Source organism: Monodon monoceros, unplaced genomic scaffold (assembly GCF_005190385.1).
Source record: "Monodon monoceros isolate NGI ecotype Baffin Bay Population unplaced genomic scaffold, NGI_Narwhal_1 Super_Scaffold_12, whole genome shotgun sequence".
Classification (NCBI taxonomy): Eukaryota; Metazoa; Chordata; class Mammalia; order Artiodactyla; family Monodontidae; genus Monodon; species Monodon monoceros.
The window spans coordinates 165,102,493-165,129,095 of NW_021703768.1; the positions used below are offsets into that span (position 1 = coordinate 165,102,493).

At 58.9% G+C, this 26,603-nt stretch overlaps 2 protein-coding genes across 7 annotated transcripts in view; one reads left to right on the forward strand and one right to left on the reverse strand.

Annotated features, from left to right (window-relative positions):
* The first annotated feature begins 796 nt into the window (after positions 1 to 796).
* On the forward strand, positions 797 to 6,312 carry LYL1 (LYL1 basic helix-loop-helix family member). Of its 2 annotated transcripts, XM_029216308.1 has the most exons (4): positions 797 to 1,427; positions 2,347 to 2,699; positions 2,783 to 2,874; positions 3,733 to 6,312. In XM_029216308.1, the coding sequence occupies exons 2-4, from the start codon at positions 2,368 to 2,370 to the stop codon at positions 4,146 to 4,148; spliced, it is 840 nt and encodes a 279-aa protein (XP_029072141.1). In that variant the 5' UTR covers positions 797 to 1,427; positions 2,347 to 2,367; the 3' UTR covers positions 4,149 to 6,312. The 2 variants fall into 2 exon arrangements, with proteins under 2 accessions (XP_029072141.1, XP_029072142.1); XM_029216309.1 differs by having other exon boundaries at positions 797 to 2,699.
* Positions 6,313 to 6,346: 34 nt separating this feature from the next.
* Positions 6,347 to 26,603, reverse strand: part of NFIX (nuclear factor I X) — a 96,487-nt gene continuing 76,230 nt past the window's right edge. For 2 of the 5 annotated variants that reach the window (XM_029216303.1, XM_029216307.1), the window contains exons 7-11: positions 23,717 to 23,839; positions 21,592 to 21,767; positions 15,787 to 15,934; positions 13,560 to 13,651; positions 6,347 to 8,905 (exon numbers count right to left, since the gene is read on the reverse strand). In XM_029216303.1, coding sequence (XP_029072136.1) covers positions 8,891 to 8,905; positions 13,560 to 13,651; positions 15,787 to 15,934; positions 21,592 to 21,767; positions 23,717 to 23,839 — 554 coding nt within the window. In that variant the 3' untranslated portion in view covers positions 6,347 to 8,890. The remainder of the gene's footprint in view (positions 8,906 to 13,559; positions 13,652 to 15,786; positions 15,935 to 21,591; positions 21,768 to 23,716; positions 23,840 to 26,603) is intronic. The other 3 variants (XM_029216304.1, XM_029216305.1, XM_029216306.1) reach the window with 2 other exon arrangements.

The following is a 26,603-nucleotide window of genomic DNA, read 5'->3' on the forward strand; positions in this document are numbered from 1 at the left end:
CACCCTGTAGGGATACCAGAGTTAACTCGTATGTTTAGAACTGTACTCTTGCTTCCCTGGGACAGTAGGAAGGTTGCTTGTGGGGTCCTGGGCTTCACCTGATTCCTGAGTGGGGGGGCGATGGTTCGGTGCTGGGGGGCAGCTGAGGGCCTGCCTGGGGCTCCTGCAGTCACCCAGATATGCACTGGGCAAAGTACGACTGACCCGGTGGAAGGTTGCTGGGGATAAGGGACAGTGTTATGTTGACAGTGTCACTGCTTACGTTGTGGTACCCAGCACCCCTCCCTTTGTGAGGCCCAGCAGGAACTTGAGCTTTACCGCCATTCCAAGATACTTACCCAATGCCTCTTTATCACTGTCCACCCTGAAGTGGCCCCCACTGTGGGATGAGGGCCAAGGACCTCTGAGTTGGGGCTATGTGATCCTGTGATGTGGAGGCCCAGGACTGTGGGGACCTGCTGGGGAGGAACCTATTAGAAGGTTCTGCCAGCTCTGGCATGGGAGGAAATCTCCCCCAGCTGTGGCACTTTCTCTCACCCTCCTGGGCCTGGAAAGGTGGTGTGGATAGTGCATGGGGGGGGGGGGCAAGACACCTGCCTAGGCTGGACACCCAAGGCCAAACTGTCAGAACTGCCCTCCAGTCAGTGCCCCACTCCAGGGTGGGGTTGGCAGAAAGGCGGGGAGGCACTCTGTAGAAAGAGGAACCAGGCAGGGTGAGGAGAGGAGAAGGGGGCCCCTGGGTCACGAGGCCCCAGCAGGGCCGGAAAGAGCTCTCCTCCACCCCCATCAGCACGGACACAGCAAGGGGTATTCAAAGCTGGAGGACAGACCCAAGTGACGTAGGGACCACTGCATCCATCCCTGCCTCAGTGTCCCTTCTGCATGCAACTGGGCACCTCACTCCTAGGGGTGTGCACTCTGGCTGGGATCCTTCAGTGCCTGGGGGGATGGAAGGTGAGGACTTGAGGGGTGACAGTCAGTCCTGCATGTGCCGGCTGGGGGCGGGGACTTGAGGCCCGCGCTAGGAGATCCCCGCCCGCTGGTTTCCTCCGGGGTCAGCCCGGCTCCTTATCAGGCGCGGCCAGGCAGCCAGGCCCTTATCTGCACTGGCCCAGCATCCTCCGGCCGCTGCGCCAGGGGTGAGAGGGAGGAAACCCGGCCGCCAGGGGCGGGGAGAGGGCAGGCGGCCCGGAGCTGCTCACTTTCCCTGGAGGGACCTACCCTGTTGCCACCGCCGCCGCGGTGGCCCTTGGGAGCCAAGGAAGCGGGGCGGCCTGATGCTGTGGCCCAGACAGGGCCTCCGGCTGCCAGCAGCACGGAGCGCAGGGGCCCGAGTGGGCGGCGGTGCCTTGCCTGAAGTCGGAACCACATCCTGGACCTGAAGGACAGAGTCACGGCCATCAGCAGGCATCCGGAGCAGTGCTGGGGTAAGAGTGGCGTGGGCCTGAAATTGGGGGATCCCGGACCCTACTACATTCATTTATTCGTTCCTTCATTCATCTAGGGGGCCCACTAAGTGAGAGACTAGGCCTAGCTAGGGAAGACAGGGCAGAGGGGCCAGGAATCCCAGACATTGCTGGGACACGCCAGGCCATGAGGCCAAGAGTGACCAGGGATGTGGAAGCAGGGTGCAAAGGGGTGGATACTGATGGGGGGTGGGGAGGACACAAGAGCCAGAGGGAGGATTAGGGCATGACTCTGTGCTGGGCAGTAGGGTTAGCATCTGGAGTCAATGTCAGCAGTGGGGTCACAGGGTTCGTAAAGGGGACATTTTCAGCGGGTGGGGGCGTGGTCACTGGAGTGATTATGGAGGACTTTCAGAGTCTGACATGGAGACAATGGGAAGAGCCTCAGGGTTATAGCTGAGGGCCACATGGTCAGCCAGGGGGCAGTGGTCAGTGAAGGGTCAGTCAATCGTGGAGGGATTCCAAGGTCCATGGTGTCAATGAAGGGTCTTGGGATCAGATCTGAGGGTTACAGGGGCACCCTGTGGTCAAAGGGTCCATCATGGGTTCCCTGCCTTGCCCTTCCCTCCAGGCTCCAGGCGAGAGGGGATTCTGGAAGAAGGGAAATTTGCTCAGGGGCTCTACAACTAAGGCCTCATGGGTCACAGCTCAGAAGCAGCATTGCTGAGCTCAGTGCTGCCCAGCACCTCAGTGGGCACCTCCTGTCCTTGTGTTGGCCCCCCTCCCATGTCCTGGTAGTTTCTGGGCCCACCCTGCAGCTGCCTTTGCCCACTGAACTGCCACCCCCTCCAGTCTTCCTCCCATTTGAGGGCTCTGTTGGGCTAAGGGTGGGGGGCGGCTTCTGATTCCCCCCTCCCCGCTGGCTTCCTTCCTCCCACAGGTGAGCACCCCCTCGGGGTCCATGTGCCCGCCCGAGGCCCAGGCAGAGGTGGGCCCCACCATGACCGAGAAGGCCAAGATGGTGTGTGCCCCCAGCCCAGTGCCTGCCCCGCCCCCAAAGCCTGCCTCGCCTGGGCCCCCAAAGGCGGAGGAGGTGGGCCACAGAGGCTCCTCGCCACCCAGGCTGCCCCCTGGCGTGCCAGTGATCAGCCTGGGCCACACCAGGCCCCCAGGGGCAGCCATGGCCACCACGGAACTAAGCACCCTCCGTCCCCCGCTGCTGCAACTCTCCACCCTGGGAACCGCCCCAGCGCCCCTGGCCCTGCATTACCACCCTCACCCCTTCCTCAACAGGTCAGTGGGGGACTGGGGCCTGGGGGGAATCCGGGGTCAGGGTCCTTACCCACAAGGCATTAGTGACCCACGACCCCTTACAGCCTCTACATTGGGCCGGCAGGACCTTTCAGCACCTTCCCTAGCAGCCGGCTGAAGCGGAGACCAAGCCATTGTGAGCTGGAGCTGGCTGAGGGTGAGTATGGGTTTGTGTTCGCCCAGCCATCTCTGCTGGGGCCCACGTCTGTCACGTAGCCGTCCACAGGGAAAGGTTATGTGACATTGCACGCAGACATACACAGGACAGCCCACACAGGGGCTCAGTACTCAGGCAGGTTACACCCACGTGCAAAACCCCAGACAAATGACCAGTTCCACACAAGCACAGCCACCCAACGAGCCACAAAGAGTCGCGGCAAGACACAGCATGGCACGGGGGGGGGGGGCTTCAAAACGACAGCCACGCACATGCGCAGGCACACAGGAAACAGCCACGGGACAGCAACCATCCAAGAGACAGCCACACAAGAGAGAGAGAGCCACAGGACCGCAACCACAGCCACTGAGGTCCATGGCCACACAGGAATTAGCCACACAAGCACAACCGCACGGCAATGATCACACACCACAGCCACTTAGATATACCAGGAGTTCACAAGGCCACCTGAGACACGCACGGCACCACAATCACTGGGAGAGAAACTCTCAGAATGAGAATGAGAACCATAGGGACAGCTCCCCGGACCGGCAGCCACATTCCCTAGAGAATTTCAGCCCTTAACATCAAGGTGTAGACAGAGGTACAGAAGGCTTCAGTTGTCTGCAGCCTGGGCCTGTGATAGTCCTTGTCTAGGCAGCTTAGAGGTGGGGCTGCGGGGGGCTGCTAACTGGCAGGAGGGCTACACGTGGATCCTACGTGTGTATCCCTTGGGTGGAGAAAGGCCCAGCTCCCCGCCGGGGTTGAAGTCCCATGAGGGTGCTGGGAGCCTGGGAGCAGGTGGGGGTGCCTGCCTCCCCCGGGCCATGGCGCCAACCCTGCCACTCCTGTCCTCAGGGCACCAGCCCCAGAAGGTGGCCCGGCGCGTGTTCACCAACAGTCGGGAGCGCTGGCGGCAGCAGAACGTGAACGGCGCCTTCGCCGAGCTCAGGAAACTGCTGCCAACGCACCCGCCCGACCGGAAGCTGAGCAAGAACGAGGTGCTCCGCCTGGCCATGAAATACATTGGCTTCCTGGTGCGGCTGCTGCGCGACCAGGCAGCGGCTCTGGCCGCAGGCTCCGCCCCTCCAGGGCCCCGCAAACGGCCGGCGCACCGAGCCCTGGACGACGGCGCCCGCCGCGGGCCTTGTCGCAGGGCCGAGGTGGTGGCGCGCCCGCAGCCCGCGCCCCCAGGCGGCCCCGATGGCAGCCCCGGTGGGGCGGGCCGACCCATCAAGACAGAAAAAGCGGCTGTGAGTCCGGAGGTGCGATGACCTCCACGGTGTCGCCTCTGAGCCGAAGGGCACTGGGAACTCAGCCCAGGGCCGTCCAGGAAGGGGCGGACGACGCTCAGCGCCTGCCCTGGAGATAACTCCCCCGAAGAAGGACCAGTGAAGAGTCCCCTACAGGGGAAAGGGCCCGGGGGTCTGGAAGGGCGACCGTCGCCCCCAGGGGCCCTGCAGACCCTTTTATCGCCCACCGCCCGCTGGAAGCGGCCTTGTCCGCGTACCCCTCCCGGGGGAGAGGCCCGGGAACCAACACGTCAGAGCGGTCATCGGACCCAAGTGGTGCCGCATTTTTACGTGCTGGGGTCACCGAGGGAGGTGGGGAGGGACCGGAGAGCCTACTCCTTTCTCACCGGCGCCCCCTCCCGGAGACCAAGAGATACGCGCTCCTCGACGGTGGCGGCCGCCGGCCTGGCGGGAGGAGAGAGGCGCAGAATCCATGCGGCGGCCCCACCCCACCGATCCCCCGAAACTGTCCCGCACGATCGCGTTAGCGAAGGCTCAGGCGCTCTTGCTTTTGTTTTTCTTTATTTCTTTATTTCACATACACATTAGCCATTCAATGGAGAAGCCGGAGAGAGTCAGGCAAAGATGGTATAACAGAAGCGCAGTGACGGGGGCGGGGTGGGGTGGGGCGGGGCGGAGAGGGAACGTACGGGCTGGCTGCCTACTTGCATTCCGCTAGGACACTGAAAACCCAGAAAACAAAACAGACAGTAAACTACCCTTGTTTCTTATGTATCTCAGTGCAGAGACGGGGGTGGAGGGCAGAGAGGGGGAGACCAGGCTGAAGGAAGAGGAGCGGAGGGACGGGGACGCTAAGGGGGAAGCACACCAAATCCATTAGTACTATATATAGAGATACTCGTATATACTGCGTTTCTTAGCCTAAGAAGAAACTTGTTTGACGGGACGGGCGGCCTTTGCGGTCCGCGATGCTGGTGCTGGTCGGGCGCACGGATCTCCCGGGGCCGAAGCGGGGCTGGCCCAGGCTGGCTTGCGGGGGGAGGGGGGCGCCCCAAGGGTGGGTGGGGGGGAGCAGAGGCGGGGCTGGGGTGCCCCTCGGGCTCTCGATTGGGGGTCGAAAGTTCTCGTGACTTTATTGCTCCTTTATTTTCTCTCGTGTGTGTGTGTGTGGGGGGGTGTCCGTTCAGCACGGTCGGGGTGGGGAAGTGGTGGGTCGTCTGAGCCACCCGGCCCCTCTGGGACCCAGAGCGCGGCGTCCGCTCCGCCAGCACGGGGGTGAGAACAAGGCACTAGGTCGGCCGGCCAGCGCGGGGGCGGGTGTGTAAGGCAGTCGACGGGGTTGGTTGCAGGGTAGGATGGGGCTGTGTGCGGGGCCGTGTGCGTGCGTGCGTGCGTGCGCGGGCCTGGGCGAATCGACCTGTCAGCTTGGCTGGTCCTGTCCTGGAGCGTCGAGCCTTCCCCGTACTCCCCGGAGGGTGACCGGGGTGGGGGTGGGAGGGTGATGTTGAGTCGCGGGCGCCAGGGAAGCGGTGGGGGGCGGGGGAGGGGAGAAACTACCAACTTGCTGAGCGCGCTCCTGATAATGCTGGTGAGGGTCAAGTTGGCGTCTGGCTCAAAGAAGGACGCTCGGGTTGGAGAGGGAGGGAGGGGACGTTTGTTCGTTGGCATTGACCTCTGCGGGGGAGGGGCTGGGGACCCGCCGCCGCGCCCCCGGGCCCGGACGGGGATGGGGCGAGGAGGGGGCGCTGGGCCCCGGGGAGGGGGCGCCCGGGGAGACCCGCGGCCAGAGCAGCCCGCCGCCGGGCGCACGCCGCTGTCCCGTTCCGTTAAACTCAACAAAGAAGGGATATGCGTGTTCCTAACAAGTGCAGGATATTTAATTGATTCATAAACTTATGTATAATAGTTTGTGGGTTTTTTAAAACGTACTTTATAATGTAAGAAGCACCAGGGTTTTTATGTTGAATTATCTTTAAAATAATTTTCTCTCGTCCTTTTCCTTTTTGATCTTGTGTTGGTTTTTTAATGTCGAGGTGTTGATTTTTTTATTTTTCAATTCTAAAATGTGAACGTTTCCTTCAGCCCTCCCACCGAAACCGAGAACGAACGACGAAACAAATAAAAACCCCAGATCATCCTCGTCAACGCAGGAAAACGACTTAAAAAAAGAACAAAAAAAAAAAAACAAAAAAAAAAAAAAAAAGGAAAAAACACTCAGCTTTCGTTACCCCCGCACAAGGCGGGGCAGGCCCGGTTCTTTTAGCGTCCCCAGAGCCGCGAGGACATTACAACAAAAATAGAATTTTTTTTCTTAATCTCTTAACATACAAAGATAGGAAAACTCTCTGATGCATTGCACTTGGTTCAATGAAAAAAAAAAAAGTTCATTTCCCCCATATATATTTTTTGTGGGTTTTTTCTCTTCTAACACGTCCCCACATCTCCTGTCGCCCTCGTCGCCCCTCGCCTGCCCCTCACAACAACACTTAGGAAAGGAGCGGCCCCCAACCCCCGTGCCCACCCCGGCAGCCCTGCAGGGCGCGCTCCCGCCCCGGCCCAGCTGGCCTGCAGCTTCCGACCTCGCCTGGGCGGGCGCCCCGCAGACCCCCGCCCCCGAGGACCCACCGCGCCCGCGGCCCCGATTGTCTTCGAGGGAAGGGGCGTGTGCGGCCGGGCAGGGGGGCAGGGGTCCCTTCTGCTCCCCTCTCAGCTCTGACCCTGTTTAGCCAACCAAACTGAAAAATCATTGCACTTTGACCGCGCGTCACGCCCGGCCCACCCGGCCCCCCACCCCCCGCCCTACTCCCCACGACCCCCAGGCTCCCGCGGATTCCCCTATCCCCTGCTTCTCAGACCCGGTCCTCCTCGAGGGCTGCACGCGGATGGGGGAGGGGCTTCGCTCAACTTCCAACAAAAGCCACCCCTGGGGCCAGCCACCTTGTGGCTTCCAGCTGGGGAGGAGGCACCACTCAAGCTGGCCCCTTTTGCCCCAGGTAAGAGCTCTCCTCTCCTCTCCAGCCACCTCCCTCCCCTCCTTCCCTCCCTTTGCTTGGGGCCACAGCCTCACAAACTAGATTCACAATAAATAAAGCCCATAACCCACCCCTATGTGGTGCAACGTTGGGTTGATTGACTTTCAGAGGATCCTGACCTGTGCTTTGTGTTTTCATACAGTTAAGAAGGAGAGAGAAAGAGAGAGAGAGAGGCACAAGGACTCCAGAAGGGGGCCAAGATGCAGGGAGGAGGGAGTAAGGCACAGAAAGACAAGCCAGAGGGGCCAAGTCACACCCTGGAGGCGGGCTGGGCGTGCTCTTGCTCCCCTCCCTCCCAGGGGGGCTTCTGAAGACCCTCTGGACAGGCCCCCAACCATCCCTTGGGGGAGGAGGGGGCTGTGGTGGTGGTGGTGGGGGAGAGCTACTTCTTGTGGTGTGTTACCAAATTGTTCCCAAGTTGCTCAAATGGAGGAGTTCCCAATTGCAACAGCGAAAAGACCGAAACAATGAATGCCCCACCCCTAAATAAAGAGTAAAGACATTACAGCTGAAATCCAGAGAGAAGTGGCCGTGGGGGTGGCGTGGGGGAAAGGGGAGGCAGAGAAAGCTCCAAAACACTTCTGAAAAAGGACGACACCCAACACCCTCCAAAGGAACTGAAAGTCGGCAAGCAGGACGCCTACCTAGCGCGGGTGGCGGTTTAGCCAACGGCAGCGGCGGCTGCCTTGTCCTCCTCGCTCGACTCCGGGGTCCCCTTTCTGCTCCACTCTCCGGCCCGGCCACAGCAGGGCTGTCTGCGTAGGGGCAGGGGCAGGGACCGATGGGGCGGAGCGAGGGCACCTGCATGCGGGGCTGGGGTGTGGGGGCAACCTGGGGCCCACTTCCCCTCACTTGTAGCACGTCAGGACGGTGACCTTCCTGGCCTGCCTTGGGAGAGAGGGAAGAGGGGACCTGTCCCAGGCTGGGATGGGCTGTCTAGAGCATTCCGACCTTTTCCTATGGACTGTACAGAGGGGTCTGGGGCCCGGGGAACTGCCCCTGCAGCTCAGGGTCGGGTGGTAGAACAACCTCCATTCTGGGAGCACAAAACTAGCTCCGGGAGATGCCCCCTGCCCAGCCGGGGTTGGGGGGCTTCTAGCCCGAGGGTGGGGCAGAGGGACATCGCGAGGCTACCCTGCCTCACCCGGTCCAGAGCAGCTGGGGGAAGAAGCCAGAGGCAAAGGCAGTGAGGGAGGGAGGGGGTGGAGTCTGGAGGGGAGAGCCCTCTGGATCTGCACCCCATCATCTTTACAAGCTGGTCCTCTGAGCTCCCTAGCGAAGCTCCGGCCCTAGTCGAGGGTGGGGTTCCCCTAGGAAGGGTGAGGGTGGGGGACAGGCCCCTTCAGAATTGTGCTGGTTGCTTTGTTTGGGGATTTTGCTCCTTCCCCAGAAGGCCGGGACGGGATGTGGGGGGAGGAAGGCAGTTCTGCATCCTTTCTTTCTGTCCTCTACTTGACAGAGTCCGTTTTGCATGTTTCTTTCTGCTTGGCTGCTGGTGCACAGCTCCACCGAGACCTCTTCTGAGGCTCTCCGAGAACTGAGCTACTTCTGGGGGCCTGCAGGGGTCCCCGGGCTGGAGGAGAGAAGGGCTGAGTGGCTGACGACGTCTAATTTTTGCTTTTCGGTGGGGCTAGGCTGGGCTGGGGGATTTTTTTCCACGTCTCAAAATTTCTTCTCCCCCCTTTTGAGGAACCTCTTCTTTTCATTTTGCCATTTCTTTTGTCGATCTTATCAGAGGAACCAGGACTGAAATGGGACGAAAAAAGAGGCGATATTGAGAATAGCAGGGGCAGGTCCCTTCTTGCTCCCACCTGGTCCTGTGACTCCAGGCTGGTTCCTGAGGCCCCTGGAGGGTCCAGCTCCAGCAGAGCCAAGGACACCAACACCTCATGCAGAGGTACATCCCCACTCTGTCGGTCCCTCCTGTGGGGATCCTGACCCCCTAAGAGACCCTGCCTCCGGTGCTAGAGTCCAGCTGGCCTTCTCGTGGGTACCGTGCCCAGCGGGTGAACCCCCGTGGCTGGCACTGGCACAAGCACAGACCTGGGATCTGGCCATGTTTCCAATTGTTTAGGTTTTTGTGTGGGTCCTGGAGGGTGGGGGAGGATGCCAGGCTACAGCTTTTGTCCCCAGAGGGGTTTGGGGAGTGGCGTGGGGGGTAGCCCAGCTTCTTGCTGAGTTTTCTTTCTGTCTCTTTGGATTAAAAGCAGAAATTCCCATCTGCATAGCTCAGCTAAGGTCCCACAGCCTGAAAGTCTGGGGAGGGGTGGGTACCACATGGCTTCAGTCCCTAGCAGTACCAGGCCTGGGGGAAGGGATCAGTAGCCAGTGGGCTTGATCTTCTACCCTCCTGGGCGCCACGCCCTGTGGAAGACCTGAGGCTCCCTCGGGTGGGCATCGCTTCCCTCGGGGTGCCAGCAGGGGGCGCCGCCTTCCCACAAACAGGCTCTGGCAGCCACTCAGTACAAAACACACCTAGGGTGGACCCCTGGGAACTGGGCTGCCTGGCAGAACCCTCCACAAAAGGCTCTGGCCCCATCTCATGGCCAAGGGGCGGGGCAGGGGGTTCTCCTCTATGGTCTACAGTGCCTGGGTATGTCTGGTGGTACCCTCGGGGCAAAATGGTGGTGGGTGGTCCCTGAAAATGCATCTTGGGGCCTCTCTGCGGCTCAGGGTCACAGACTCAGATCTGCAGAGGCCAAGCAGAGCTAACTACAGAGCATGCACCTGGTGCTGACTCATTCTATCCTCACTCCAACCCTGCACAGAAGCCAGGTGAAGAGAGGGTGGCTGAACTGCCCAAGGCCACACAGCCCACAGGGCCAAGCTGGGACTCAAATGCGGGGGGCAGCTCAGACTCAATGCTCCTAACTGCTATGTGTGGCGTGTTCACAGGGAGGCAGGGTCTGTGGTGACCAGGACACCCGCACCTTTCCAAGGCTGTGGCCAAGGCTGCCACATCAGGGTGAGGGCCTAGGGTGGCTAGATCAGCCAAATTTTCAAAAGAAGCTTGAGGGGCTTCCCTGGCCGTCCAGTGGTTAAGACTCTGAGCTTCCAATGCAGGGGGTGCGGGTTCGATCCCTGGTCGGGGAATTAAGATCCCACATGCCATGTGGTACGGCCAAAAATAAATTATTAATTTGAAAAAAAAAAAAAAGAAGCTTGAAAGTCCAGACAATTTCATGTGAAATTTTCCAATATTTGAAACACTTGTTTTGGTCACACAGATTATGCCTACGGCCCTCAGGCTCTGGTTTGGAACCGCAGGCCATCGTCCACCGTGAGACGGAGACATCAAGTTTTAGAGTTAGAAAGGGCCTTGGTTATATGAGATCATAGATGTTTACTAAACCTCTTGTGGCAGTCATTTCGTGATGTATGTAAGTCAAGTCATTATGTTGTACACTTTAAACTTATACAATGCTATATATGTCAATTATATCTCAATAAAACTGGAAAAAAGAAGAAAGGGCCTCGGAGATCATCTAGAACTTTATGGGACAATGGAAATATTCTCTATTTGTGCTGTCCAATGCAGTAGCCACTAACAATGCATGGCTTCTAAGCACTTGAAATATGGCTAGTGTGACCAAGGGACTAAATTTTTCTCTAGTTATTTAATTTAAACAGCCACATGTGGCCAGTGGCCACCACACTGGATAGTGCAGATGGAGGGCATTTGGAAACACGGGGGTTTGGGGTTGCCACAATGACTGGGGGCACTGCTAGCATTTACTGGGTGGGCAGAGATACTACACTTCCTGCCATGTACTGGACAACATGCAGAGAGGAGACCTGCCCTCCTTTGATGGAGCTCCTGGAGCACCTGCCCAAAGTTCAACCCCATCGACTGATTTTAGGCCAAATGGAGGCTCATGGGGGCCTAGCAAGGTGTGGAGGAAACCCAGGCCTGAGGCATTCTCAGAGTGGCTGGGGGAGGGCTGGTTCAGCAGCCAGCTCCCAGGCTTTGGTCCTGGCCGGAGGAATAGGGGAGCTGCCCTAGTGAGCCCCCTGTCCCTGCAGGCTCGGGTGTTAGTGTTCTCTGGGACACCCACCCACACACACACACACACACACACACACACACACACCTTCCCGAGGGAAGACTACACCAGAACCCTTACACCATCACCCTGGCTGTGAGCCTGCCCCTCCCCCTTCCTGTGAGGGAAAAGAGGCCAGGGACAACCAGTGCAGGGAGGATCTGCTTGGCCTCGATGCCCTTGGCAGGCCAAGCCAAGGCCCCAGACTGGCCCCGTTGGGGTCTCCTGAGCTGCACAGTGGCGGGGGGCGGGGGGACGTGCTCAGATTGAGGGGCCCTCCCCTCAGAGGAGGAAGACTCTGGTTCCAGGCCTGGAGTCAGGGACAAAGACAACTCCAACGGGACTCCCTGGTGCCTCCCCACGGGTCCCAGAAATGGGGGATCTGCTGCCAAGCACGGAGCGGCTTTTTCTGCTCACCCCTCCCTGCTTCCTGAGCCAGGTCCAAAATTGATTAAAACTAAGTAAAAAACGCTGCCCAGGGAATGACAAAATTGGTAAAATTCTCTTTTCTTCCCTCATTCTATTGTTCTCTCTCCATCTGGTGCTCCAGAGATCAGCTAAAGTCACTGGTTACTGTGGAAACCGCCCCCCACTGGACCCCCTGCGCCCGCTGCAGCCGCCTGCCTGCCCCCAGGCCCGAGGGCTCCCCGCTCGCTCGGCTTGTCCGACTCCGGCCCCCCAACCCCCATCCCCAGACACACCTGCCTGCTCAGGGCCCCGGCCCAAGGCTCCTTGTAGGAACAAGGGGAAGAAAAACTGTTTCCCAAACTTGCCTCAGATTCTGAGTTGGCCCCAACATCCAAGCAAAGTGAGCAGAGAAAGTGAAGAAGGGAAAGCATGTGGAAGCGGAAATGGGGTGAATGGGGAGGGCTCATGGCAGTGGTCCCCGAGAGTGAGCAAGCGCATATGCAGTCAGAGCTGCAGGGCGGACAGCGGGAGGGAGGGTGGGCAGGCAGGGGCACCAGAGCCCTGCCGCCTGGTGCCAGCCCAGAGCCAGGAGGGGAGGCCCTCCTGCTGTCCCTTCCTCTGGCACCCCCTCCTGCCCTCTACCAGCAGGGCTCTCTTGGCCTCCCTGGCACAGAGCGGAGGGGGCTGGCTCCAGCCCCTGCTCGGAGCCATTGTTTTTCTTCTCAACACCCCCAAGTTCAAGTTCATCTGGGTGTTACATCATGTCTGGTTGCTCCTGGAAACCAGACGGGTCAGACGTGACTCTGGGGAAAGGGGGTGGGAAGCTGGAGGGGGTTGAAGTTCTCCTCCCCTCCCCTCCTTGCCACTAGGGAGCTCTGAAGTTTGAAGTTTGACAAAGTTTTTTGGCTTTCTTTTTTTTTTTTTTTAGGGAGGGAAAGGAAAAGGGAAAAAAACAAAACCTTAAACCACACACACAAAACTTCCATCCACCAACTTTCTTTGGACTTGGGCCTCAGAGCAAAGAGGGAGCAGAAGCTGAAAGAGGTGTTCCCAGGGCTGAGGAAGCCTCCAAGGCCCTGGGCTCACAGGGTGTGTTTTTGTAAAATGTGCAAAAGAAAAAGATATTTGCATGCTCCCCTCCCCTCCATTCCCCAGAAGCCTCATACTGTAAAAGCTGCCTCTGCCCTGCTCCAGAGGCTGGTCCCTGTGCCCTGAGGGCCCTGGGCTCTACAGGCTATTCCCAGCCTCTTGGGGACACAGGCACAGGGAGGAGAGGGCCTGCGTGCATGTGTGTGCAAAGATGCCTGTGCAAAACCAGGTCCAGGGGCCTCCAGCAGGAGGGCTGGAGGGGTGGCATTTCCTTGTGAGAACTGGGGGCAGATGGCAGCAGGACTGGGGGCTCCAGCAGCCTGGCCTCCCCTCTAACAGGATTCATAGGACGTGGGGGAGCCGCCCCTCCAGGGCGGCTTTGAGCCCTGCCTTACCCTCGGTGCCAGAGTCTCTGGGCATGTGGCCCACCAGGCCGCCTCTGCCCCTCCTCCACCCCCAACCCAGCCCACCCAAAACCAAGGAAGAGGGGAGGGCCAGGGGCTAGGGCATCCAGCCGGAGCAAAAGGAAAGCAACAAGGCAGACCCTGTCCTCCTCCGGATGGAGCCTCCTGCTTCCATCTTTGCTTCCACCAGGCCTGGCCCAGAGCGCCTCTAGCCTTGGGTCCTTGGCTGCCTTCCCCAGGGCCAGGGCTGTCAGAGCTAATTATCCAATTAGCTGATTAGCCAGGGGGCCTGGGGGCTGCCTGGGGAGGCAGGCTCAGCTGGGCATGCAAAAGCCTGAGCCTTCCAGCCCTGCCCCAGCCTCTTCTCCCGGACTGCCCCAAGGATCCCTGCCTCCTCCCAGACACCAAGATGCCCCCACCCCTGCCTGCATCCACCTGGTGGGCAGGGCCTCCTACCTGAGACTGCTGTGGGATGTTCAGAAAGTTGCCGTCCCGGGGTCCGATGCTGACAAACCGGTTGGCAGAGGAGGCGCCTGTCGTTGCGAATGCTGTGGGGAGCAGGGGAGAGAGGGAGAGACCCCGTGAGGACTTGGAGCCTGCCCGGGCACTGCCCTTTGGGACTGCTGAGAGAGGGAGAGACTAGGTTAGACCATGTTGCCTGGGCTTTAAGCTGGCAGTGGGAAGGACAGGCCCGAGGGGCCCCCTCATCCTCTCACTGGACCAGGAGCACACAGTCCCCCACCCCTGGCACTCCGTTGCAGCCAGGTATCCTCTTTCATGGCCCTGGAGGCTATAGCTGAGGCCCCATGGGCCCACTTCTGTCCCCTAAACAGGCACTAGGCAGGGCCAGGGATACCCCTCGTCCCAGAGCACCCGAAGCAAGTACCCTTGCTTTCCTACTGGCCCTCTTGGGTCTGGAGAAGAGGGAGCCGGGGAGGGTGGGAGTTCTGGCAGACTGGCCCCATCCTGCTCGGAGAAGGCCATCTCAGCCAGGCCACCCCTCCAACTGGGGTGCCTAGTTGGGTGCTACACCACTTACCACTCTGGGCCCAAGGACTGGGCCGGTGGTTTGGGAAACTTGAAGGGTCCCAATAGAGGGCTGAGCCGGGTGGGTCAGGGTCAGAGAGGGGTCTGGGAGCTGGCTGCTGGCTCAGGCACAGCGGGGCCAAGGCTCAGGCCCGGCAGACATTCTCCTCCTTTGATGGATGAGCCAGGTCCTATGGTCCTGCTGTTCCCAGGGACCCGAGGTACAAGACGAGGCGGCGGCCAGAGGGCCTGGTAAAGGCCCAGGGCTTGGGCACCAGGGGCAACTGTTCTAGGGTCTGGGGGGCTAAATGGGCCAAATACCCAGGAGCTCTTCTTGGGTTGTCTGGCTGGAGCCCTATGGGAGGGGACTGGCGCTGCACCCTCAGGAGGAAGGATGCCCCCAGAGAGGACGAGGAGTGTCACAGCTAACTGGGAGCCCCCACCCCACCACCCCCTGCACCAGATACACCCCAGGGACCCCGTGCTCACCAGATTCTGTCCATAAGTGGCCCCCAGCCACCCCGCAGCCTGGCTCCCCCTCTCCCACCCTGCCCACCTCCAATGACCATGACCATGACTTCGTGTCTTGTGGCGAATGCAGATGAGAAGATGGCATGAAGAGGATGGACAGGGGAAAAGAACTCAAACCAAGAAAAAAGAAGGTGAGACAGAGAGCGCGAGACGAAGAAAAGTGGTGAGATGGGCCACCCCTTCCGCCGCTGTCCCGAAGTCCTGGCCCACGGCCTGCCAGCCCCCAGAGCGCCCGAAGCGCTGCCCACCCCCCGCCCACAGTCCCACAGACGGCACGCCGCCCACCCTCCGCCTCTCCTGTCCTTCAAGCGTCGTCGGGTCTAGCTTGGGCCTCTCAACTCAGATTTTTCTCTTCCCTTTGACAAAATTTGTCATCGGTTTAAAAAAAAAAAAAAAAAAAAAGAAAGAGAGAGAGAGAAAGAGATGAAGTAAGCCAAGGCCCAGAGCCCTTCCTTGTCCTTGGAACATCCAACCTGGGGAAGAAATTGAGGGAAGGGAGAGGGATGGGAAGGGGGGGAAAAAAAAAGAGGAACAACGAGAAACCAAATGTGAGACTGAAGGCTGAAGGGGAGGGGATCAGGGGCTGGCCTGCTGCACCTTTAGAGGCCTGAGGGACCCAGAATGGAGGTGAGGGGGGCAAAGGCAAAAAGGGGATGGTGGTGGCGTCGCCTTGTGGTCACATTTAATTTTCTTGGTGTGGGGGGGGGGGCACAACGAAACAACAAAAAAATCAAAAAACGAAAAAACAAAAAATGAAAAAACAGCAATTAGGCATGAAGATGGCATGGCTGTGCCTCCCCTCCCCCCTCCCCCCCTGGCCAGCACCCCTGGCCTGTGTGCCCCACTGTGCTCCCTCTCCCGCCCCCCGGAGGGGCCTGGGCCACGGGCCCCAGCTGGGAGCAGCGGGCGGGCAGGGGGGCTAGTGGGGTGCTGGCTGGTGCAACTAAGGCCCAGGAGGCCGTGGTTGGGGGGCTCAGCTCTGCTCTTGTCTGGGTGGGAGGCTCCGTGGCACTCTGGGTTGGGGGGCTTTGGCAGTGAGGGAGGGGGCTTTTCTTTTTGCAGTGGAGACTGTTTGGATGGGCTGGGGACGCTGGGCGTTGTGGTTTCGGTTTCATCGTCCACTTACAAGGTGATGGAGGAGTCAAGGCGGCGCCGTCTGGGGCAGTGCTGGTGGATTTGGAATCAGGCATAGGAAGGGGCACAGGTCTGGCCACTGGAGGCGGCGGTGGTAGCAAAAATGACCCCGGGACTTTGCCCTGGCCGCTACCGTTGGGCTGCGAACAACATAAATAGAGTGACGCATGAAGGCACATCACACACAGACACACGCTCCCCTGCGCGGCCACGCCAGCTCGCTCCTGAGAGCGGGCGCTCCCGGCGGAAGGTGATGCAGGACGGGATTCTCTCCTCCAGGGCACAGGGTTGGTGAGGGCGTGAGGCCTCTATTTGGTCTCTCAGGTGTTTCTCTCTTTTTTTTTTTTTTTTTTTTTTTTTTTTTAGTTCTCTTTTGAAGTTGTGGGAGGGAGGAAGGGGGATGTCCGACGGGTGGTTTGTTATTTCTTAGGGAACAGGTTTTAGGTACCGAAACATGCCACCTAGCCGTACAAGCAGCTGCACTCAGAACTCTCACGCTCTTGAAGACCTTCTCCTATGGCAGGAAAGATGTACCAGCTTACCTCCTGTGCCCCCCTAAAACACACACATGCCTCCCCTCCGTGGGCCCCTGGGGTAGGACCAGCAGACCCAACCAAGGACCACAGGTCCCACCAGCATCTGCCCCATGTCATGGCCTCGGGGGGATGCCAGGGAGCATGCCCTGGGCTCTGGTAGCCCGAGGACAGTGGGGTGCTGGCTTATCTGCTACAGAACAGCCCAAGAGGAAAATCCATTGCTGGCAGCTCTGGTTCCCACAAGGTTCTTTGAGTGGCTTTCCCTCAGAAGCTGGGGATGTCTGGTCACCAGATCCACTAATTGTCCTTTATTCCCTCTTGTGCCCTACACTTGAGTTTCCTCCTCCAGGCCCCATGTGTGGCCTTGTGTTCAATCAGCCTTTGGGCTTCAGGGGGTGTAGGAACCACAAGGAAGGGCAGAGGTTCCCAGCCTCTTGCAGACACAGCTTCCCTGGGCTCCACGCCTCCTGCTGCTCTGGGCAGTGCCCTCCATGACCACCTGCAGCCAGGGCTCAAGGGGGCCAGGCCACAGCTTTTCATCCTAAACTGGTCCCTCTCCTGTGGGTCAAACCTCTGCCCTCCCAGCCACCCAGGTTTAGGACCTTGGGAGGTTCCTACGCTCCTCCTTCTGTTGGTGGGCAGACCCTGTGGGGCCCACCCCTAGACGTGTCCAGCCAGGTCGTCCTTCTCTCCTAACTGGTCTCACCTGGACTATGACAGTGAGACTCCCAAGGGGCCTCCCCCTGCCGACAGTGTGATCAGCAGCTCAGCACCCTTGGCACCTGGCTCTGTCCCAGGCCCTTCACTCAGGTTGTGTCCAACCCTCCAACCACCCTGTAAGGCAGTGGTTCTTGCTTCAGGGCAGTTCTGGGTATTGACAGTGTCTGGAGACACTCCGCTTAGCACAGCTTGGGGATGGAGGTTGAGGATGCTGTTCAACACCCTACAACACACAGGGCAGCCCCCAGGACAGAGGCTTATTGGCCCAAAGATTAACAGTGCTGTGGCTGAGAAACCTTGCTGCAAGGGAAGCTCTACTCTCCGCCTTTCACAACAGGGGATACTGAGGCTCTTCATGATTAAGTGGTCTAGCCAAGGTCACCCGGCTGTAATTGGAAAGGCCTGAAAGTCAGAGTCACGTCTGTCTAACTCCTAGGATCCTACGGATTCTTTCCAACAGACTCATTAACCCTCTTCCCGAACCCAAAGGAGTTCAGACTTCTCCGATGCCCTAAAACCTTCCACAGCTACGACTACATCTGACATAAAACATAATCTCCCCGGCCAGGCACGCAAGGCCGCCGTGATAGAGCCCAGATGGGGTCTTCCAGCACTCATGCCCCTACACTCCCTCCCCACTGAGTACTTCCCATTGTAAACCTACTGGGGTTTCCAGAACACAGCCTAAGCAGTCGGGGCTGCACACTTGCTAACTGCAGAACCCACTGTTCTAGAATACCCTTTCTCACACCCTTCAAAGCCTGCTCAGAAAACACCATCCCCAGCATGGGGACCAGCCAGATGTCCTGAATCACCAACCATCTCTCTCTCTCTCTTGTTCTTCCAGGACACTGTTGACCTCCACTGGAGCCTCTGAAGCAGACTGCCTCCAAGGCTCCCCAACAAGCAGGTGGAATGTCACCTCTGTGTGGCCCAAGCATGTAGCACTCAAGTCCCACTGACTGAGTTGAATCAACTTAGTCCATCCTGCTGCACTTTAAAACCACAGAGCCCCATGGCTGAACCGCGCAGGCCATGCCCTTCTGAGTTTCTGCTGTCCCACCCTCCAGTGACCAGTCACCTAGGTCTGACACCGTCCCTCCAAACGGTTCCCTCGACTTGATCTTTCCTGCCCACTCAGAGGCCCGTGACAAAAGCAAGCAGTGGCTGCCTCTCGTGCTTATTGGTGTCCTGGGCTGAAGACCCTTTGTGCTGGGTGTCATTTTGGAAATGGACCTTTCAGTTCCAAGCAACAGCACCGGCCAGAGAGCAAGGGTTTCCGGCTCTGCAGGGTGGTTCTGACATACACATGGAAACTGCCTTCCCTCATTTCCACAGTCTATCTTGTTCCTATCTCATTCTTCCATCAGGGCAGGAAACGGAATGATCCCAACAGATTCACAGCCTCACTTCTTCTCTCCGGGCTGTCCTGAGCTTGGGCTCCAGGGGGGGCTGGGACACGGGAGCTTTCCAGGCAGCCCTTGCTCCCATAGGGCAGCCTCTGGTTCCTCAGAGCCTGTCTCTGCCTAGGAGGATCTAAATCACTAACCCCATCCAATAAAGCAAATCCTAGCCCAATATGGCCAGACGTCGAAACCTGCTGATTTACAACATTCAGTTTCTGGAAGCAAGTCCCAGCCAGGCTAGGATGTCTCAGCTCTGGTTGGGGTACAAGTTGAGGTTTTAAAAATCTCAAGGTCTTGTGACTTTGCAGTGCCTTAAGACCTTGTGAGTTAAGATCTTAGAAGGAACCTAGGGGCTGGGAGAGCTCCTCACATTCATCTGACAGATGAAGATGCGGGCCTGGCCATTCTGGCGCTGGTGGTCAAGGCTGAGCTAGTACCAGGCTTTCTGCCTCCCAGAGTCATACTCTCCCATCAGGCCCTGCAACTTCTCCATCGTGCTCACCTGGTGGCCTCTTCTCTATGACAGAAATACAGCTAACCAGGTATCCTCTTTCTGCCCTTTGCATGTCCTCTAAGTGGTGGTCTCCATTTGACCTTGGCCTTTACCGATGTGGTTTTCTCAATCAGGGCCTTACGCTGAGGTCTAAGAGGTGCCTGGGAACCAGTCTGCAAGTTGTCTGTAAAATTTTGTATGCATGTATTTTTCTGCAAAGATGATCCATAACTTCAGATTCTCAAGGAGATTAGGAATTTACTCCTCTAGTCTCTAGATCAATGGTTCTAAAAGTGGGTCCGCTGACCAGAAGCAGCATCACCTGGGAACTTGGGGGGGGGGCGGAATGCAGATTCTCGGCCCCACACCAGAACTGCTGAATCAGAATTAGGTGAGGCCCAGCTACCTGTGTGTTAGTGAGGCCTCCAAGTGACTCGCATACATGCTGAGAACTACTACTCTGGAGGTGGCTATGGAGCAAGCACAGCCCTGTACCGCCACCGTCTGCCACCAGGTCAGCTGCAGAGCCCAGGGCCTCTCTCTGGCTCGCCCCTCCTCCATAGCGTGGTGCCATCTCTAGCCTCCTCTCAGAAACTGGGCCCAATGGAGCAGACTCACTGCAGAATTCAAGCCCCACCCCCCAACTCTTGGGCACAACAGGCCACGAGAGGAAACCTGCAGAGACTGCTCTCCAGCCGAACTAGACTCTCTGTTTAACCAGAGGGGCTGTTTGCTCCCCTGTCGGTAGCGTTTTGTCTGCAGTATACTCCAAGCAGGCACCTGCCTTGAGAAGAGAACCGTCTAGGCCAAGTGAGCCCTTGATCTTTTTTTAATTTATTTTTTGGCCACGCCACACAGCTTGTGGGATCTTAGTTCCCCGACCAGGCACTGAACCAGGGCCCTGGGCCGTGAAAGCACAGGGTCCTAACCACTGGACCTCCAGGGAATTCCTGAGCCCTTGATCAGGGAGAGGCTCAAGACCTGGCCCTCAGGATGCCCAGGGATGGACTGACCCACACTCTTGAGGGTCCTGTGGGTCAGCTTAGGCTCTTTGGGCTAAGTTGGTCCCCCAGGTGGCTGTCATTTTGATTCCAAACCCCAGCTGCGTCCTTAGGTGAGAAGCAGGCACGGAAGGGTTCCTGGCCTCTCTGATCCATATTCCAGACCCCAGGCCCCTTGGGGGCTGGGACACATGCTGGCAGCTCCCGTAGACTCTGCCAGCATCTCTGAAGGAAGCACGGAAGCTGTTGGAGTCATGTCCACTTTTCCCTCCATGCCCCTAAGAGTGGACAGAGCTTGTCCAGAGAGGTGGGCGAAGCTCTGAGTGTGCTAAGGAGCTGCAGAGCCAGCAAAAGAAACCCTTGCAGGGCAAAGGGGAGAGAAAGATGAGAAAAGTGGAAGAGGAAGAAGAGTGGGAGGTAGGGAAGGAGACTGGCTTCTGTCCTAGACAGCGAGAGCAAGGAGGCTGAGCCACGGCCCTGCCCCAGATCAATACACCAGCACCGCGCAGGGCGCCCTGAGGCCGCACCAGGCTGAGCGGAGGGCCGCTGCTCTCGCTGGGCTGCCTCTGGCATGGGCTTCCCAATGTCTTTCCCTACCAAGGCACTTTGAGTGTCCTCCCCATCTGATCTCTCACAGTGGGGTTCCAGGCTGGACCAACTGTGGAGAAAGGAGCTGGGCCTTCTCATAGCACAGCATGCTGCTGGAGTTCCAGAACATTCCCAGAGGTCTAGAGACCACCATGCCCCAACCTGGAATGGTCTCCCAGGGACTAAACAAGGACCACCGTCCCACAGAAGGGTCACCTTTGGCCCACTGCCGTCTGGGATAATTCCTTTGCTGAGTGGCTCTGTGTTTCTGCTCATCAGTGACCAGGCCCCGGGGCTTGCTGACGGAGAAGGACAGTAGGGCCACAGAGCTCCATGGGGAGCCAGTCTCTCTCCCAGGCTGAGGAGCAGAAGGCTTCACTCCAGAACCATGACTGACCTGAGAACCCCTTGTTAAGAGTCCTGCCAACAGGAGTCTCATGAAAGACCCTGTGGAACTAGGCCTGCCCTCTACTAAGGGCTTCTCACTGGGGGATGATGATGCCCCCAGGGCACACCGAAATCTGGAGACATTCATGATCAACACAGCTGGGGAAGGGGCGGTGTTGCTGGCACAGAGTGGGTGGGGGCCAGGGATGCCGCTCAGTACCCCACAGTGCACAGGACATCCCCACACAACAGAGAATGAAGAACCCCAAGTGTCAATAGTGGGAAACCTTGGTCTAGAACCTACCAAATCCCTGCAGCCCTGAGGTTTAAGAGGGGTGTTAGGAGCTAAGGGGCCTGGGCCCAGGTTGGACAGATCATGGGTACACTCCTGCTAGAGGAAAAGACCACAAGGAGGGCGAAAAGCCCAAGCAAGGTGGGCCCAGCCACTGCCCCCTCATCTCTGGACCATGACAAACAGGCCCCGGCCTGATACGTGGACCCCTACTCCCAGACCCAGAAGATCGAGGTGTTCGGCACTACCGGCTCTCTGCTGCTGCAGCCCCAGGTGGGCTCCCAGCTTTTGGGCCCTCTCCCTGTGAGCCCTGAGACAGACAGACAGACGCAAAGATGAGCTGTAGAGGGGCTCGTGGGGTCCTCTGGACTCACCTGTCCGGTGGCCTGGCCCGAGCCATCCGAGCACACAAACTGCACAAACTCCTTCAGCGAGTCCTGCCCATGGTGGTGGTGGTAGCGGATGGTCGGGTGCGTGAAGTATGGGCTCGACTGCTGGATGATGGATGTGGAGGGGAAGTGCAGCGCTGATGCTGTGGCCCGTGGGCTCCCTGCATGCACGTGGCAGGAAGAAAAGGGCATCGTCAGGGCCTAGGAGGCCTGAAGGGTGGGGGGCACTGAAGACAAGGAGAACTGCTGGTCAGAGGCACTTTGGATCCAGAGAACGGGCAGGAGCAAGGCAGGGACCAGAGCGAGGAGAGCGAGGCACTGGCCGCTAGTGTGAAAGTTAAGATGGTGCCAAATAACTCAGCAAATCAAGATAAATAACATTTTAATGCAATATTTTAAAAAGTCAGATAGGCAAACCGGGGCCCACAGACCAGCTACTTATCTTTGTAAATAAAGTTTGATTGGAACCAGGGCCAGAGCTAGGGTGAGGTAAGTGAGGGTCATGCAAGCACAAGGTCGGTCCGATCTTTTATTTAAAATATTGACATTTGCTCATCGTGTATCTTTGCAATCGTTTTAATTTTTAGAAATACTGCATTAAAATAAAATTTATCTTGATGACTGAGATTTTAGGGGCTCCCTGACATTTTGTGCCGAGGTGAGTGCCTCACTCACCTCACCCCGGTCCGGGGCCTGGGTGGGGAGCCTTGATGAGGAGACAGACAGTTCTGTGGGGCTGCAGATAAACACACAGCCCTGCGCCAGTGCAAGAGGGGCCCCTGCAGTGCACACACACATGTCCTGCGTGCGGTGGGTGTGCACCTGGCTGCTGCCGCCCAGGCCACATTCTTCTGTGCTCAGCCCCATCCATCGCTCGTACGCACGTCCCCGAACGCACAACTCCCACCCTGGAGCAGGCCCCAGCTCTTCCCTGGCCAAGTCCTCCCCCTCCTGTCTGTTTCCAATCAGCTCCCTCTTGCTCTCAGTTTCATTAGGGGCCTGAAGAAACTTGGCTTCTCTCTGGAGTCCATAAAAGCTGAGTTGAGCAGGGCCTGCTGCCCTCCCGCTGCCTGTGCAGAGGGCCTGGGCTCCCCGCCCCCACCTTGCGGCCACCACGCCCTGCCCCGCTGCTGGCTGCCTCTGGGCTCCCAGCCAGGAGGCCCTGAGGAAGAAGGCGGGAGGGTAGACCTCAGTGTTCTCCGTGGAGGGCCCAGGAGACAGAGGGTGGACACAGGACACAGGGCAGTGTTCAGAAAAAATCCAGGCCTCTTTCTGCCAGACAGGTGCCAAGAGAGGGAAGAGGCAAGAGGCCGAGGACTCAGCTTCCACAGCTTCCTGCCCGATTCCATCCCCTCCAGAACACGGAGGCATCCTCCCCTCGAGCACTCTGTCCGTGAGACTGAAGCAAGAGAGCTCCCAAGGCAGCAGGGCCAGCTCCTTTCCCTGAGGAGCAGCCCAGGTACCACCTTCCCCCTTGGCCTAGCCCTTCACTTCTGGAAAAGAGCAGGGAGGCCCCGAGAAGGGAGCCTGGGCTCCTAGGAGTGCTGTTCTCAACCTGTGCTCACACCAGCCTGGGCTGGTGCTGGGGAAACAGGCCCCGGGCTCTGTGAGGAGTTGAGAGACAAGAGCTGAAAGGAGGGCAGAGGGAGAAGCCTGTGCTATCCCACCCACAGCTGGAGGGAGGACGGGAGAACTGCGTAGGAATGGGCCTGAGGCTTCCGCAGTCAGGGGTAAGTGGGAGGGAGGAAGCCTCAGGACAGGCCTGTGCCACACACACGAGCACACACGCATCCGCTGCACGCACACAAGCAAACACACACACTCGTGCACACACAGCGCACAAGCATGCATCATGCACAGGGGGTGTGAGAAGCAAGGGGGAGAGTGCTGAGGAACAAGGTGAGGAGGCCCAAGGGCCAGCCTGGGTCTGGAGGAGGCACTCCTGCGGAGGGAGGGCCCGTCCCCATGCCCACCCACTGCCATACCATGGCCCATTCAGAGAGCTTGGGGCTGTCACTCGGGGTCGGCCCTGGCCCCTCTGCCTGGCCAGTTGCCCATGTGGGCTCCTCTGCCACCCCCACTGCCCCCCTCCGGGCCCTCCATTTCTCACCTGGTCTGACTCCAGCAAGCACAGGCAGCGGGTGGTGAGTGAAAGCCATGCGCGGGGAGCTGCCCTGAGAGGAGAGGGCACTGCAGAAGTCCAGCTTTCCTGACTTCTTTAGAGAAGCCGGGCCTGGGGGGAGGAATCAGCAACACAGGGCAGGTTTAGCTGGGCTGGGGAGGGAGCAGGGGAAGGTGGGAAGCCAGCAGCTCACTCCTTCTCTCCTCGGCCCCCTCCCGGCTGCCCCTTCCCCCACCAGGCTCCCTCCTGCCTCCTTTGCCTGACTGCGGCTCTGTTTCTCAGGCCGTGTGCAGACCATCCTGCCGTGGGTGCTGCCGACAGGAGAGGAAAATAAGGCCCTTCGGTGCACTGGGCAGGGAGTGAGCAAGGGGGCCCATCTTGCCCCCTGACAAGCAGATAAGGAGCTCAAGGGGAACAGAGTAAAAGGGGGGATGCAGGGCCAGAGGGCAGGGAAGGTGTGCAGGCGGAGCCCGGGAGAGCAGCTTCAGAGCGAGTCGGCCCAGGGACTCCCCTGGCGGTCCAGGGGTTTAGGACTCCCGCGCTTCCATGCGGGGTGGGGTGGGGGTGAGGGCGGGGTTTTGATCGCTGGTCAGGGAACTGAGCTCCCGCGCAGCGCAGGGGCCCTGGGCTCTGGGAGGTTCCGATGGGAAGAAACCAGGGCTCCTTACTGGAAGGAAAAGCACAGCCATTGGCCCTTGGGAAGGACCACAGTGGAGAAACAGCATCTGACCAGAGAGCAGGGAGGAGGCTGGAGGGCCTGGGCGGGTGCAGGGGTTACGGCTAGACCGGAAAGGACTTCCTCAGTCAGGGGACCCAAAGGCCGGACTGTCAGAGCATGGGTAATTCCAGGGCTTTGCTCGGCTCCCAGTACCAGAGATGGGGTGACATTCAGCAGGAGACAGGGACACAGAGAATACCCCATTTGAGCTCTCCCTCTAAGAGGCTGATGTTGCCAATCAAGGTCATCTCTGTGCCCAGTGGGCATGACATCCAAGATGCTATACAAAGCAGGGCCCCCAGGCCAGGTCCCCCAGCGGAGCTTGTCTCCTGTCCTCAGCTGGGCCTTGAGGCTATGCCCAGGCTGGGAGGGATAAGGGGAAGTCAGGGCAGATATCCAGAGCTGCCATCATTGGGACACAAACTGAATCGGTTTGGGTTGGGGGGGGGGTGTGTGCTGGGTGGCGGGGGGTTCGGGGGGAGGCTTCAGAACACAGAAATAAGAGCTGTCTTAACCACAGAGGGAAGAGGCGGGGAAAGGGTGAACTCCCAGCCGCCAGCAGAGGTGTTATCTGGCAGCAGCTGTGTGCCACCTGATAGCTGGCACGATGGGGGGAGCGCCTCCACCAGCTGTGCACAGCTGTCCCCATGGCCGCACAGTGCCTCCCCAGCTGTTCCCAGTCCTGCAGCTGGGCTGCTTAATTGGTGATTTGTCCCAGAACAGGAAAACAGCACAGGGTCGGTGGGAGGAGGGGATGAGTACACAGGAAAAGGGGGGAAGGCGAGGGAGCTGGGGGTGCTGCAGGAGGATGCTGGGGCCGTGCGTGGCGGGACTGCTGGAAGGAGCAGAAGTGGCAAGCTCGACAGCAGGCAGCCAAGAAAAGGAGAGAGAGGGAACTGCGGAGGGGAGGGTTCCTCGGGAACCAGGTCTGCGCAGAGGGACCTGGGGGCCCACGCCTCAGGAGCCAGCAGCAGTAGACATGGCCCTCAAGGCACACCAGTCCTTGAGGAAACACTTCACTGAGGCCCTAGCTGGGGAGTCTTCAGGGCCTTCTCAAGCCCTTCTTTCTGCACCTCCAGAGGTTCCCCCAGTGAAGCATCTGTGCTGTGCTGGCCACGACACCCTGGGAGGGGCACCCAGAGTCGTGCCGGAGCGCTGTCCGGCAGAGGTGAGCCTTGCTGCTGGTCTAACCCTCTCCCTCAGCCCAAGGCCCGGAGGTGAGTCCTCTCTTCCTCCCAGGTTGCTGAGAGCGGAAGCCAGAGGTTGCATCTGGGGCAGCAGGAAAGCAGAAGCACCCCCTTGCCCTTTAGTCTTGCTTCTCCCCCAGCCCTGGCCCCTGCCCATCCATTTGGCCCTTCCCGGTAGGGGAACATCTACAAAATACCAAGCAAAACACCATCAGGTAGACCCTCGTCCTCCTGCGTCAGAGAACAAGGCCCCTGTCCCCAGGCCTGACCAACGCAGACACACCTCATGCACATCCCGTACACAGAGGTCTGCACTACCTGGTCCCAAGACACCCATACTTTGAGGACACACACAGGCTGCACCAACAATGTGTCCGGCAGAAGCACCCTGCAGGCAGCCTCCTTATGCACACCTGTGCAATACGTACACACACACAGCCCCCCTCTGTCCCGCCTGGGCTCTCCAGGTGTGCCCATACCTCCTGTCAAGACTGGAGGTGAAGGTGGGTGTATTCACCAGCAAGGGTGTGGTTAGAGAGGATCGGGAGGCCTGAAAACAATTCTGCTTGCTCTTTACTAGGCTCTGCTCCTCTCTGTGAAGGTGGGCCCTTTAGACCAGTGGTCCTCAACTTAGGAAGGTCCTGTCCCCCCCAGGGGACATTCAGCAATGTCCGGAGACCTTTTCGGTCATCACACCTGGTGAGGAGGTTTGCTCCTGGCATCTAGTGGGTGGAGGTCAGGGCTGCTGCTCAGCACCCTACAGGACACAAAATGGCCCCGCTACAGAGAATACCGTGGCCCCAAATGTCAAGAGTGCCCAGTTTGAGAAATGGCTTTAAACCATGAAGACCGTAGAACCGGGGCAGCCTCTCTAAAGAAATACCAAGAGAAGGAGGATGAGGAGGCTCTGAGCGGGAGGCCACGTCCCCCACTGCAGGGCCCCGGAGGCTCAGGGTCGGGGCCTCTGCTT